The sequence below is a fragment of the Balaenoptera acutorostrata genome, chromosome 19, assembly GCF_949987535.1.
Source record: "Balaenoptera acutorostrata chromosome 19, mBalAcu1.1, whole genome shotgun sequence".
Lineage (NCBI taxonomy): Eukaryota > Metazoa > Chordata > Mammalia > Artiodactyla > Balaenopteridae > Balaenoptera > Balaenoptera acutorostrata.
Genome location: NC_080082.1, coordinates 62,920,909 through 62,936,414, shown reverse-complemented (window position 1 = coordinate 62,936,414; position 15,506 = coordinate 62,920,909). Strand labels below are relative to the sequence as shown.

Genomic DNA, 15,506 nt, shown 5'->3' with positions numbered 1-15,506 from the left:
TTTAAAAATACATAGAAATAAATGATAACAAAAACACGATGATCCAAAACCTATGGGACACAGCAAAAGCAGTTCTAAGAGGGAAGTTTATAGCAAGTCAAGCTCACCTCAAGAAACAAGAAAAATCTCAAATAAACAATCTAACCTTACACCTAAAGCAACTAGAAAAAGAATAACAAAGAAAACCCAAAGTTAGTAGAAGGAAAGAAATCATAAAAATCAGAGCAGAAATAAATGAAATAGAAATGAAGAAAACAATAGCAAGATCAATAAAAATAAAAGTTGGTACTTTGAGAAGATAAAATTGATAAACCTTTAGCCAGACTTACCAAGAAAAAAAAGGGAGAGGACTCAAATCAGTAAAATTGAAATGAAAAAGGAGAGATTACAACTGATACCAAAGAAACAGGGGATCATAAGAGACTACTACAAGCAACTATATGCCAATAAAATGGACAACCTGGAAGAAATGGACAAATTCCTGGAAAGGTACAACTTTCCAAGATTGAACCAGGAAGAATTAGAAAATATAAACAGACCAATCACAGGTAATGAAATTGAAACTGTAATTAAAAATCTTCTAACAGGAGGGGGAAGGGTAAGCTGGGACAAAGTGAGAGAGTGGCATGGACATATATACACTACCAACTGTAAAATCAATAGCTAGTGGGAAGCAGCCGCATAGCAAAGGGAGATCAGCTCGGTGCTTTGTGACCACCTAGAGGGGTGGGATAGGGAGGGTGAGAGGGACGGAGATGCAAGAGGGAAGAGATATGGGGATATATGTATATGTATAGCTGATTCACTTTGTTATAAAGCAGAAACTAACACACCATTGTAAAGCAATTATACTCCAATAAAGATGTTAAAAAAAAATCTTCCAATAAACAAAAGTCCAGGACCAGATGGCTTCACAGGTGAATTCTATCAGACATTTAGAGAAGAGTTAACACCTATCCTTTTCAAACTCTTCCAAAAAACTGCAGAGGGAGGAACATTCCCAAACCCGTTCTTTGAAGCCACCATCATCCTGATACCAAAACCAGACAAAGATATCACAAAAAAAGAAAATTACAGACCAATATCACTGATGAACATAGACATAAAAATCATCAACAAAATACTAGCAAACAGAATCCAACAACACATTAAAAAGATCATACACCATGATCAAGTGGGATTTATCCCAGGGATGCAAGGATTCTTCAATATATGCAAAACAATCAATGTGATACACCATATTAACAAACTGAAGAATAAAAACCATGTGATCATCTCAATAGATGTAGAAAAAGCTTTTGACAAAATTCAACACCGATTTATGATAAAAACTGTCCAGAAAGTGGGCATAGAGGGAACCTACCTCAACATAATAAAAGCCATATATGACAAACCCACAGCAAACATCATTCTCAATGGTGAAAAACTGAAAGCATTTCTTCTAAGATCAGGAACAAGACAAGGATGTCCACTCTCGTCACTATTATTCAACATAGTATTGGAAGTCCTAGCCACGGCAATCAGAGAAGAAAAAGAAATAAAAGGAATACAAATTGGAAAAGAAGAAGTAAAACTGTCACTGTTTGCTGATGACATGATACTATACATAGAAAATCCTAGAGATGCCACCAGAAAACTACTAGAACTAATCAAGGAATTTTGTAAGTTTGCAGGATACAAAATTAATGCATAGAAATATCTTGCATTCCTATACACTAACAACGAAAGATCAGAAAGAGAAATTAAGGAAACAATCCCATTTACCATCGCAACAAAAAGAATAAAATACCTAGGAATAAACCTACCAAGGAAGCAAAAGACCTGTACTCAGAAAACTATAAAACACCAATGAAAGAAATCAAAGATGACATAAACACATGGATAGATATACCATGCTCCTGGATTGGAAGAATCAATATTGTGAAAATGACTATTCTACCCAAAGCAATCTACAGGTTCAATGCAATCGCTATCAAATTACCAATGGCATTTTCCACAGAACTAGAACAAGAAATTTTACAATTTGTATGGAAACACAAAAGACCCTGAATAGCCAAAGCAATCTTGAGAAAGAAAAACGGAGCTGGAGGAATCAGGCTCCCTGGCTTCAGACTATACTACAAAGCTACAGTAATCAAGACAGTATGGTAGTGGAACAAAAACAGAAATATAGATCAATGGAACAGGATAGAAAGCCCAGAGATAAACCCACGCACATATGGTCACCTTATCTTTGACAAACAAGGCAAGAATATACAATAGAGAAAAGACAGGCTCTTCAATAAGTGGTGCTGGGAAAACTGGACAACTGCATGTAAAAGAATGAAATTAGAACACTCCCTAACACCACACACAAAAATAAACTCAAAATGGATTAAAGACCTAAATGTAAGGCCAGATACTATAAAACTCTTAGAGGAAAACACAGGCAGAACACTCTATGACATGAATCACAGCAAGATCCTTTTTGACCCACCACCTAGAGAAACAGAAATTAAAAAAATAAACAAATGGGACCTAATGAAACTTAAAAGCTTTTGCACAGCAAAGGAAACCAAAATTGAGACAAAAAGACAACACTCAGAATGGGAGAAAATATTTGCAAAAGAAGAAACTGACAAAGGGTTAATCTCCAAAATGTACAAGCAGCTCATGCAGTTCAATATCAAAAAAACCCCAAACAACCCAATCCAAAATGGGCAGAAGAGCTAAATAGACATTTCTCCAAGGAAGACATACAGATTGCCAACAAAAACATGAAGATGCTCAACATCACTAATTATCAGAGACATGCAAATCAAAACCACAATGAGTTATCACCTCACACTGGTCAGAATGGCCATCATCAAAAAATCTAGAAACAATAAATCCTGGAGAGGGTGTGGAGAAAAGGGAACCCTCCTGCACTGTTGGTGGGAATGTAAATTGATACAGCCACTATGGAGAACAGTATGGAGGTTCCTTAAAAAACTATATATAGGTGGGCCTCCCTGGTGGCGCAGTGGTTGGGAGTCTGCCTGCCAATGCAGGGGACACGGGTTTGAGCCCTGGTATGGGAAGATGCCTTAGAGCGGCTGGGCCCGTGAGCCACAATTACTGAGCCTACGCGTCTGGAGCCTGTGCTCCGCAACAAGAGAGGCCGCGAAAGTGAGAGGCCCGCGCACCACGATGAAGAGTGGCCCCCGCTTGCCGCAACTAGAGAAAGCCCTTGCACAGAAACAAAGACCCAACACAGCCAAAATAAATAAAAATAAATTAATTAATTTAAAAAAACAAAAAACAAAAAAAACAACTATATATAGAACTAGCATATGACCCAGCAATCCCACTACTGGGCATATACCCTGAGAAAACCATAATTCAAAAAGATACATGTACCACAATAACCAGGACATGGAAGCAACCTAAATGTCCATCAACAGATGAATGGATAAAGAAGATGTGGCACATTTATACAATGGAATATTACTCAGCCATAAAGAGGAATGAAATTGAGTTATTTGTAGTGACGTGGATGGACTTAGAGTATGTCATACAGAGTGAAGTAAGCCAGAAAGAGAAAAGCAAATACCATATGCTAACGCATATATATGGAATCTAAAAAAGCGGTACTGATGAACCTAGTGGCAGGGCAGGAATAAAGATGCAGACGTAGAGAACGGACTTGAGGACACAGGGGGGAAGGGGAAGCTGGGATGAAGTGAGAGAGTAGCAATGACATATATACACTACCAATGTGAAATGGATGGCTAGTGGGAAGCAGCAGCAGAGCAAAGGGAGATCAGCTCGATGCTTTATGACGACGTAGAGGGATGGGATATGGAGGGTGGGAGGGAGGCGCAAGAGGGAGGGGATATGGGGATATATGTATATGTACAGCTGATTCTATTTGTTGTACAGCAGAAATTAACACATTTTAAACAACTACTGAGCCTGCTCTCTAGAGCCCTTGAGCCACAACTACTGAGCCCGCGAGCCACAACTCCTGAAGCCTGCGTGCCTAGAGCCCATGCTCTGCAACGAGAGAAGCCACCACAGTAAGAAGCCCGCGCACCGCAATGAAGAGTAGCCCCTGCTCATCGCAACTAGAGAAAACCCACATGCAGCAACGAAGACCCAACGCAACCAGAAATAAATAAATAAATAAATAAATAAATATTAAAAAAATAAAAATAAGACTATTTAAAAGACAAATTATTTTTAAAGAAAATGTCTTGGGCAGGACTTCAGATGAGACAGGAGAGATCTCAGGGTGGGTGGGGCAACATACACCAGCTTTATGAGGAAGATGCTGTCATTGGTGGCTTCTGGTTTCCTGAGTCAGTTGTGAGAAGGAAGCTGTACACCAGGTAGTGGAGGAGCAAAGTGTCAGAGCAAAACCTCTCGCCCCACATCCTCTGGACAAAGAAGGCAGGAGGGAGTTGCAATTGCCCAGTCCAGTTTCTTCCTTTCAACTGTAAGACTGAACACGGCGTCTTGGTCCGGGCAGAAGGGACGCTATGATCACAGAATTCCTGTCCCTGCTTTACCTTGGTGAGTCTCCAGGATGGGGACCGATGGGTTTGGATGGGTGAGAACATTCACGGTGGAGTGGGGGTTAACATGGGGGATGTGACAAGTACAGAAATTATGGCTTCTGTGTGTTGGGTACAATCTACCGGCTGTGGTACCCACGTGCCCTCATTTTGGTGCTCTCACATAAGGGATGAGGGAGCAGAGGTACAGAGACGTGTGGTAATACCCTTGGTTTAATTGGCTGAGATAGGCACGGCTCTGATGGGACCTCCACGTGTGTATCATCTACGTACCACCGTCTTGCCTTGAATGTTCCATTGGCATATAGGAGGGCAGGGTCTACAGGGTGTGAAAAGCTGTGAGTTTGGTTATGAACGAGGAATACAGAAAAGACCTACTGATACCGAGTCCAAACTTGTACTGCTTGCTGCATGACAGACCAATAATTCAAGAGAGACAAGTTGTTGGGGCAAGGAATAGTGCCAGCAGACTAAGAAAAGGGTGGACTAATGTCCCAAACAACCATCTTGCCGGGAGGGGGGGGGGGTGGGGGTCTGGATGCTAGTTTCTTTTATAGAACCAAGAGGGAGAGGTGAGGAGGTAAAGTAAAAAAAAGGCAACAAGTTGTTACAAATGTTTCCTTGTTCCAGCCAGACTTCGGAGGGGGTACATTAACTTCTTCTTTCCTGCTGCCATTCACGGGTGGGCCTGGTCAGGATGTTTCCTTTGAGCTGAACAAAGGTATTTTAGCTTCAGGCTCAGGCATGGGAGGCAAGGTTCCTAGAAATAGGCCATTATGTCTACTTTAAGTTTATAGGCAACATCGCTTTAGTGATTAACTTGTAGCAAAAGCAATAGAATACAAAGGTTAAAGTAAAAGAAACAGATCCAATATGGAGTCAGATTTGTTCTTCCCTATGACCCTAAGGCAGGGAACGGTGGATATAAATAACATTTTCTGACCAGCCCTATCCTTAGCCTGATTTCAACCATCCTCAACTTGAACATAAGGTGATCAAACAGACCTCAGCTTCTAGGATGGAAGACCTGGAATATAATCTTGGCTTGGTCTCACGGGAGCTCCAGAATTTGAAACAGGAGTTCCACCAGACTGAGTGCCTAGTTCCTCCTTCGTGAGAGGGGTGGCAGGGGGTGGGGGGTGGGGTGGGGGAAGGGATGGTGTGGAGGACATCAGGACTTATCATCTGCCCTAGTTCCTTCTTCCTTCTTCTGGGTTCAGCCCTTCCCTTTGAGGTCATGCTTGTCCCACACACACATTTGAGCTTGAGAGGCCGGTCACCATACCCCAAACCTCCAGCTGCAGGGCAGAATAAACGGGGCGGTCACTGACATCGTCCTCCTCACATTTACTTCCTGGGGCTGCCGTAACGAATTACCGCAAATCGGGTGGCTTAAAACAACAGACATCTATTCGCTCACCGTTCTGGAGGCCAGAAGCCCAAAATCAAGGTGTCAGCAGGGTTGATTCCTTCTTGGGGCTGGGGGGAAGGGGGGGACTCTGAGGGAGAGTCTATTCCATGCCTCTCTCCTCGATTCTGGTTGGGAGATGGCTGGCAACCCTTGGCATCCCTTGGTGTGTAGACGCATTACTCCAAAGCCTCACATGGTCACATGGCCATCTTCCCTCCGTGTGTACTGTCTCCTGTTGGGTTAGGGTCCCCGCCTACTCCAGTACGACCTCATGTGAACTGTCGACTGAAAAATGAATCGCACAACTTAAACGTTGAGAGTTATGTTTTATTCGGTGGATATTCTTAGGACTTCAGGCCCAGGAGACAGCATCTCAAGTAACCCTGCAGGATATATAGGAGTTTTGTATCAAAGGGCAGGTACTTTGAATGTCCAAAGATTATCGTTAATGAAAGAAAACCAGATATCTCAAGTTAAGGAATTTAGCGCTTTTCTGTATATGGGAAGATGCATGAGTCTGGGCTCACTGAAACCATTCCTTTGATAGGCACCTCAGCTATCTGGGGTCAGTATCCTGCGTTTTCTCATCCTGAGTTCCCTCGGGGCTCACCGTGAGGAGTGGCTGCAGTCTGATGGCTGCTAGATGGCAGGGATTCTTTGTTTCCTTCCTGAGTTCCCTCAGGGCTCACCAGCTCACTGGTGGAGGTGGCTATAATCGCTGATGACTGTGACATCCTTTGTTTACTGATATGGCAGGAAATATTCTATTTCTCAGACTTCAGTTAGGATTCTGCATCCAATTCCAGTGTGTGTGTGTTGGTGGCACTGTCTCGCCCAGCACCGAGCAACTCTCTGACACCAGCTGCGTGTCCCACAATTCAACTCCCGCTGTGACACTATCTACCTGGAGATACTGTCAGATCCCACAGATGAAGGGCTCTGTCCTAAAAGACGACCTCCCTCCCACTTCAGATGCCAATCACAAGCCCTGGTGGCCACCTGTGTTTCTGTCCAACTGGCTATAGATTGAAGGTTCCAAAAGCCCCCTCTTTGGGTTCCATTAATTTGCTAGAACTCAAATTTGCTAGAACACAGAACTCAGAGGAACATTTGACTCACTAGATTACTGATTTACTGTAGGAGAATTGAACTCAGGAATGGCCAGATGGAAGAGATACACAGGGCAAGGTATGAGGAAAGACCTTCTGAGCGCGCCACACTCAAAAAATCTCCACGTGTCCAACACAGAAGCTCTCTGAGCCCCATCCTTTTGGGTTTTTATGAAGGCTTCACTACATAGGCATGATTGATGAAATCCTTGGCAATTGATGACCTCCCCAGAGGTCAGGGGGTGGGGGAGGGTGAGACTGACAGTTCCAACCCTTTAATCACGGGGTTGTTTCTGTGGCAACCAGCCCCCATCCTTAGGTTACAGAGAGACTTTCCAAGAGTTACATTAACATAGCAAAAGACACCTTTACGTCTCTCAACACTTAGGGCATTCCAAGGGTGTTAGGAGCTCTGTGCCAGGACCAGGGACAAAGACCCAATATATGTTTCTTTTTCTTTCTTTTTTTTGTTTTGTTTTTGTTTTTGGCTGTGTCGGGTCTTAGTTGCGGCAGGCGGGATATTCATCGAGGCATGTGGGATCTTTCGTTGAGGCGCGCGGGCTTCTCTCTAGTTGTGGCGTGAGGGTTTTCTCTCTCTAGTTGTGGCGCGCAGGCTCCCAGGTGCCAGCACGTTGCCCGCGGCATGTGGGATCTTAGTTCCCCGACCAGGGATCGAACCCGCGTCCTCTGCATTGGAAGGCAGATTCTTTATCACTGGACTACCAGGGAAGTCCCTATGTTTCTTGTTATAAAAGTCAGAACATCATAGTAATTTTCCCCTTCTCTAGAGAGCTATGGTTTCTAGTGTCACCCACTCCTCCCTTTCTAGCATGGGAATGGTACAGCTCTCCATGTGGTGTATGTAAAGACCACACTAAATGTTAAATGTGTGCTGCATGGCTGAGTCAGGCAGAGAGGGTGCCTGTATGGTAAAAGACAGTTATCTGTAAAGGACCTGCTAAATAATGTAAGTATGTAAATGGCTGGTGTATGTAAAGAGTCTACCAAATGATAGATACTCGCTGATTGGTAGTTATTTATTGTAATTATTTCCAGTGAAATATGCTTACTTATGTTGCTCACTGCTCCCTACCTCAGAATTCTACTAAACTCCAAGGAGCTATCCCTTTATTCTTTGCTTTTTCAAGCTACCCTACATGCCAGTGGGTCTCTTCCCCTTAGTAACAAGTGTCTTCATTGCAGCCAGGTCTCTGCCTAAGTCAACTGTGGTCCTTTATTAAGAAAGAAATAAGGACTTCCCTGGTGGCGCAGTGGTTAAGAATCCGCCTGCCAATGCAGGGGACACGGGTTTGATCCCTGGTCCAGGAAGATCCCACATGCTGCGGAGCAACTAAGCCCGGGCGCCACAACTACTGAAGCCTGCGCACTCTAGAGCCCACGGGCCACAACTACTGACCCCATGTGCCTAGAGCCTGTGCTCTACAACAAGAGAAGCCACCGCAATGAGAAGCCCATGCACCACAACAAAGAGTAGCCCTCGCTCGCCGCAACTAGAGAAAGCCCACGCGCAGCAACAGAGACCCAACACAGACAGAAATAAATTAAATAAGAAAAAAAAAAGTTCTGAGGATCTAATGAACAGCATAGTGACTATAGTTAATAATATCGAAATTGGCTAAGAGAATGGATCATAAACATTCTCACACACACAAAAGAGGTAACTTTCTGACGTGACAGATATGTTAACTAGCTTGAATGTGGTGATCATTTTACAATGTATACGTATATCAAATCATCACGTTGTACACTTTGAATACATTACAGTTTTGTTTGTCAAGAACAGAGAACCCCTCTCCCAATGTTTACCTACTCCTTAGTAGGGTTTCCTGATGTAAAGTGAACCTAAGGCAATTGTGTGCTTATTTAAAAAAAAAAAAAAAAAAAAAGGAAGAATGGGAATCACCATTTGAGCAGAAGATTGGCTGATAGCACAGCTGAGGTGACGTGAGACTAAAAGCAGAATATGCGGAGGGCCTAAAAAGAGACCATGAGACCTGGGACCCCCTTGACCAACCAGAAGCCGATTTCCTACCCATCAACGTAGCCATTCTCACTGCTAAGGCAGCCTCGGTCCACTGTCACTACCCCACCTCCCTGCTTCCTGGTGAAGCTTGGGGGCTTGTGTTTTGAGTCCATCCCTGAGTGGAAATAAGGGCCAGATGTCCTGAGTCACTCTCATGTCTACAGAAATTCTAGCTTCACCCATTAACAGAGCCCCAAGACTGGCATCCATTTCCCCCACAATATGGGACTGGGGGGGTCCCTTATTTCCATCCGTGGGTTAATGTCTCCATCTCAGAATGAAATATAAAGAATAGAGCACAGAAGAGATAGGGGCTAAAGTACGTAAAGATCAAAGCTGCAAGTGAGGAGAGCATTTGGGACCAGAAAACATCTTCAATTCTTTGTGAAAAGAATGACCCCGTCATGGAGAGCAAATCTCCCCATTTGGATGTGGGTGGAAACCCACATGGACACTCCACAGTAAATAACTGTTGCATTCTTTAAATGGAAAGCATAAAAATTGCAGTCACAGAAAATACAGGTAAAGGTTCAGTGATTTCCAGATGGTAAAAGAAGGACTAATTATGAAAGGAATGCAATATATCAGAAAAAGTTGCTGGCATTTTGTACATAAACATAACTTTTTTTTTTTTGAGATGGTGCCTGGGAAATAACTTTTATGTACTTATTTATTTTTAATTGAAGTATAATTGACTTACAATGTTATATTAGTTTCAGGTGTACAACACAGTGACTCGGTATTTTTATACATTACACAATGATCACCGCTGTAAACATAACTTCCGAATGACAAACAATGGGACAAAAGTAAAAGGTGAAAAAATAAACCCAGGGAAGTACCTGCAAGGAATAAGGCAGATCTTTAACAGATGAGTCACACAGTCTCTGCCTGATTTTTACTCAAAGACAAACATATAGAGATTATCATACTCAGTGAAGTAAGTCAGAGAAAGACAAATATCATATGATATCACTTATATGTGGAATCTAAAAAAAGATATGAAAGAAATTATTTACAAAACATAAATAGACTCACAGACATAGAATAAAAACTTATGGTTACCAAAGGGGAAAGGGCGGGGAGGGATAAATTAGGAGTTTGGGATTAACATATACACACTACTATGTACAAAATAGATAACCAACAAGGACCTATTATATAGCACAGAGAACTATACTCAATATTTTGTAATGACCTATAAGGGAAAAGAATCTGAAAAAGAATGTTATATAACTGAATCACTTTGCTGTACACCTGAAACTAACACAACATTGTAAATCAAAACTCTACTTCAATAAAGAAAAAAAAAAAAGACAAACATATAATTCATCTCTCATGAGAGTTTCTCTTCCAGGGCTTTGTCTGGGCAATGAAGATGAGAAAAATAATGGTAAGTTGTCTCCCACTTAGACTCTGTTCCTGTGCCCCAAGTTTCATGACCTTTTTCCCTTTCATCCTCTGAATTCTAGGAGGGTTTTGGTGGTCACCAAGATGAAGAGTCAAACTAACTCCAAATTCTTTCCAGAGAAAATTTCCAAATCCCTCCTCCATGCCTTGCCCAGCTCAGAGGTTGAACACAGCAGCAACGTGACCCTCAAGTGCCAGTCTGACGTCCAGAATGTGACATTTGTGCTGGGGAAGTTGCAGGACTCTGGGTACAAGCAAGACTGCAACTCAACAGGACAGGATACTAAATTCCTCCTCACTGACCTGAAGCCTAAAGATGCTGGACAGTACTTTTGTACCTACAAGACAGTGGCTGTAGAGAAATGGGAAATCAGTGTGAGAAGGCTCTTATCAGGGATTCTGAGTGGGTCTCAAGGATGTGAACGTGGGCGAGTGTTTCAGAATAGAGTTTGTTAAAAAAAACCAAATTCAACTGAGTACATTTTAAAGATCTAATTGGCTTTCTCAAATAATTCATGAAGGAGGAAGCATCCCTTCTAGCAAGTAGAGAGGAGTTCCACAGGGCTATAGAAAAGGAGAGGTTTTTTAAAAACCAGACAAGGAAGTCATAAATAAAAAAGATCATTTCAGCTTTAGGTTAACCTACCTATGGAGTACAGAAGGGATCTATGTGGCAGATTACCTCATGGTCCTCTGGGGGATGGAGGAGGCCCCTGTGATGACCTCATTGGTGTGACCAGAAAATTCCCGACTGACCACTTTAGACAACATTTTTGGGGACGGGGTGGGAGGGATGCGGGTTTGAAGCTTCAGTTAGGTTAGGTAGTAAGCCCCAGCATGGTCTACATAAATGATTCCATTTTGGGCCTGTGGTTTGCTTTTTAACAAGGTATTAATAGAAAATTTGAGGTACAGTAAGGCCAAAGATAAGGATACGATTGTTATTGAAAAGATAGTTTGTTACAGTTCCTAAGAAAAGGGGACACGTCATGCCACGCCATGCAGGACCACATGGGGAAGCACCCAGTCAGGATGTAGAGACAAGGGGAGGAGTGTTGGCAAGAGCCTTTACTGAGGTTTCTGTGGGAAATAACAGGCTGAGGATTGGCTCTGGGGTATAGAGGCTGTCCCTGGTTGTCTGGGACCTGGGCCTGGGGTGATTAGGGCAGAGAAACAGTGTCCCTGAGTATAAGAGAACAATAAGGGAGGTGGCTGGAAGTGTGGGCTCTGGATAGGTTGGTTTGCATTTGAGAGGTGTGCTTGAGGGAAAGTTTTTTCCCATCCCTAGAAATTGGATAAACATGGGAGGAGAATCCCTCTAGGGTCAGCAAGGTCCCAAGATGTCAAAGCATCAAATGTATGCTGAAAACTACAGGACTCTGATGAAAGAAATTGAAGAAGACAATGGAAACGGAAAGCTATCCCATGTTCAAAGATCAGAAGAATTAATATTGTTTAAAATGTTCATATTACCCAAAACCTTACATAGATTTGATGCAAATCTCTATCAAAATTCCAATGGCATTTTTCACAGAAATAGAACAAACGATCCTAAAATTTGTAGGGAACCACAAAAGACTCCAAATAGCCAAAACAATCCCGAGAAAGAAGAACAAAGCCATAGGCATCACACTTCTTGATTTCAAACTATACTGCAAAGCTATAGTAATCAAAACAGTATGATACTGGAATAAAAATAGACACACAGATCAATGGAACAGAACTGGGAACCCAGAAATAAACCCTTGTATATACAATCAACTAAATTTGACAGGGAAGTCAAGAATGCTCAATGGGGAAAAGATAGTCTCTTCAATAAATTGTGTTGGAAAAACTAGATAAGCACTTGCACAAGAATGAAATGGGACCTCTACCTTCAACCACTTACAAAAATTTAACTTGAAATGGATAAAAGACTTAAACATAAGACTACAAACAATAAAACTCCTAGAAAAACACAAAGGGAAGAAGATCCTTGACACTGTTCTTGGCAACAATTGTTTTGGCTATGACACCAAAAGTACAAGAAACAAAAGCAAAAATAAATAAGTGGGACTACCTCAAACTAAAAAGCTTCTGCTCAGCAAAAGAAACAATCAGTGAAATGAAAAGGCAACCTACCAAATGGGAGAAAATACTTGCAAACTGTTGGTGCTCTTTCTTGGGATAGGACTGGAAGGTGGGGTTAGGATTGGAAGTAGTGTCATTCATAAATATTTTTGTTCTTAAAATAATAGCGAACTTCAGCAGTATTAAGAAGAGTAATCTAGTGCTCTGGCCCTGGTTTGGGGACCTAGTGAGCACCTGGAGAATGGAAAAGACATTCTCTTCCCTGGTCCCCAAAGAGGGCATGGAGTCCATAGCCAGAACTTGAGGATTTATGTCCCCAAGGTTCCCATATAAACATCGTGATTCCTTTTCTTGCATCCTGTTTTCTAGATGAAGATGATGAAAGTGGACCTGACCCTGCAAAAATAGGTAATATAATTAGAGAGGACTTGTTTTTCCCAGTTGTATCCACCTCATGAGGCAGAGGATGCCCTTCTGATTAAAAGGCACAAGGAGAACCTTAATGCCCCCTCTCTCCATGTTGGGAAGATGCTCTCTAAGGCACTCCCAGGTTCTGAAAACACTGGTGAATAAAACAGCACAAGGTGAATCATCTGCCATTTTACATAATGAAAAACTACAGTGGAGTTTCGTGAAGAATGAGGGTGAGTTTGTGTGACTGGTTTGGGGAACGGGACTGGGACCTGTGGAGTCCAGGTACTTTGGGAATATATATGATCAAAGACTTGTTAAAACTTTAAAGTTCTCAAAAAATGGTGAATATTAAATTTTTTTTCTGATATTGCTTTTCCGTGAAGAATTGACTAAGATTCTACCCTCAGAGATTCTCATAAAAACTAGGGTTTTCTTCAGGTTTAGACTGAAATGGGCTTATCCATAAAAGGATTTACTTTTGCCATGCCCTGCGGCTTGTGGGATCTTAGTTCCCCGACCAGGGATCGAACCCGGGCCCCTGGCAGTGGGAGTGAGGAGTCCTAACCATGGGGACCACGGAGGAATTTACGTAGATGCTTAATCGTTTTTTCTTTCAGCAACTCATAACCTTCCTGTAATCTACTCCAATGAACCAAAATTGTTCAAGGTTGTCATTAGTATAATAGAATTTTTTTTTAAAAGATATCCTCGGGACTTCCCTGGGGGTCCAGTGGTTAGGATTCTGTGCTTCTACTACAGGGAGCATGGGTTGGATCCCTGGTAGGGGAACTAAGATCCCACATGCCACCCCACCCCACACATCCCCGGCGTGGCCAAGAAAAAAAAAAAAAAGATATCCTCCATTGTATTCCTCTTTGAAAGTGTTTTTATTCAGTATTAGCAGGCTTGGGAAAATGACTGCTACACCATCCAAAATGACTGCTACTCTACCCGGTAGAGTCAAAGAACTTGGAAGTATCAGAAATGAGATGGAAAGTCAAAGCTTTCATATTTTTAGCTCTTCTATAATTTATTTTCTTTCTCTTTTTATTGATATATCACTCCCATTCCATAAATTCACCCTTTTAAAGTGGACAAGGCAGTGGCATTTGGCATATTCACAAGGTTGTGCAATCATCACCACTATAATTCCCCAAATGAAGTCCCATTAAGCAGTCAGTCTTCATTCCCCCCTCTCCTGACAGGCCCTGCCAACCATTAATCTGCTTTCTGACTCTACGGTTTTGCCTTTTCTGGACATTTCATGTAAATGCATTCACAAAATACGTGGTCTTTTGCGCCTGGCTTCTTTCACTTAGCATAATGTCTTCAAGGTTCCTCTATGTTGTAGCATGTATCAGTACTTCATTCCTTTTCATGGCTGAATAATATTCCATCATATGGATAGACCACATTTTGTTTATCCACTCATCAGTGGATGGACATGTGAGTTGTTTGTACCTTTTGGCTATTGCAAGTAATGCTGCTGTGAATTTAGGTGTACACATACCTGAGTCCCTGTTTTCAATTATGTATCTACCTAGGAATAGAACTGGTGGGACACGTGGTAACACTATATTTAACTTTTTGAGCAACTGTCAAATTGTTTTCCAATGTGACTGTACCATTTTACCTGCCCACTAGTAATTTATGTGGGTTTCAATATCTCCACATCCTTTCCAACACTTGCCTTTTTTCTTTTAATTTTATTACAGCCAACCTAGTGGGTATGTATATCATTTCTTAAAATGTACTTTCAGAGCTCACATTTACACCACCACAATTCTAAACAGAGTAAAATATCTGTAAGCACAGATATGCTGTCCCCAGCCTGTATACACATGCCTCCAAGGTACTAGAAAGGGACCCTCTACTCCAGTTCTGGGCAGAGACCAATGATCAATCTCATGACCTAACTTTGCCACAAATCCAGGCTTTCCTTCTGGTGCCTGTGACTTCATTTATGCCCTGTGTCAAGCTGTATCCCATTGCTCTGTCAGATGCCTTAGACCAATAGCATAGACCTTCTGCAAATTTATTTTTGTAATTTGTAAATAGTGATGCAAAGTCTAACCAGGATATGTGGACATCTCAGGGCAAACCCAGTTTAGCGGGCGGTGGACAATTTTGCAATAACTTACTTCTCATTTCTAGTGAACTGCTGTGTGAGAGAAACTGTAGGGTAGTCAAGGGGAGGGACTGAAGCATGAGGCAAGGCTGATGTTTCTGTGCTTGCATCCAGGAACAGCTGGCTCCTGCCCCATTTTCACATGTCCGTGGGGATGCACTGCTCCCACAAATGGCAGCCATTGGTAAAGGGGTGCCCTGGGCCACATAAATCCCAAGGCATCCTTCCAGGCAAACCCCAGCAAAGACATCAAAGTGGCTCACGGTGAAAGCGGAAAAAGCCATGATCTAGCACGCAAAAAATGGCAAAGGAATCTGGGGAACACGGGTGGAGGAACGTTGGACAGCATCTGTTACAGAGGAGATGGGTGTGGGTAGAATATTGG

General features: G+C 42.3%; 1 protein-coding gene across 1 annotated transcript in view; it reads left to right on the top strand.

Annotated features, from left to right (window-relative positions):
* Positions 1 to 4,447: 4,447 nt before the first annotated feature.
* VSTM1 (V-set and transmembrane domain containing 1) overlaps positions 4,448 to 15,506 on the top strand; it is a 15,388-nt gene continuing 4,329 nt past the window's right edge. Inside the window, exons 1-3 of the mRNA XM_007181426.2 lie at positions 4,448 to 4,533; positions 10,457 to 10,492; positions 10,628 to 10,882. Coding sequence (XP_007181488.2) covers positions 4,500 to 4,533; positions 10,457 to 10,492; positions 10,628 to 10,882 — 325 coding nt within the window. The 5' untranslated portion in view covers positions 4,448 to 4,499. The remainder of the gene's footprint in view (positions 4,534 to 10,456; positions 10,493 to 10,627; positions 10,883 to 15,506) is intronic.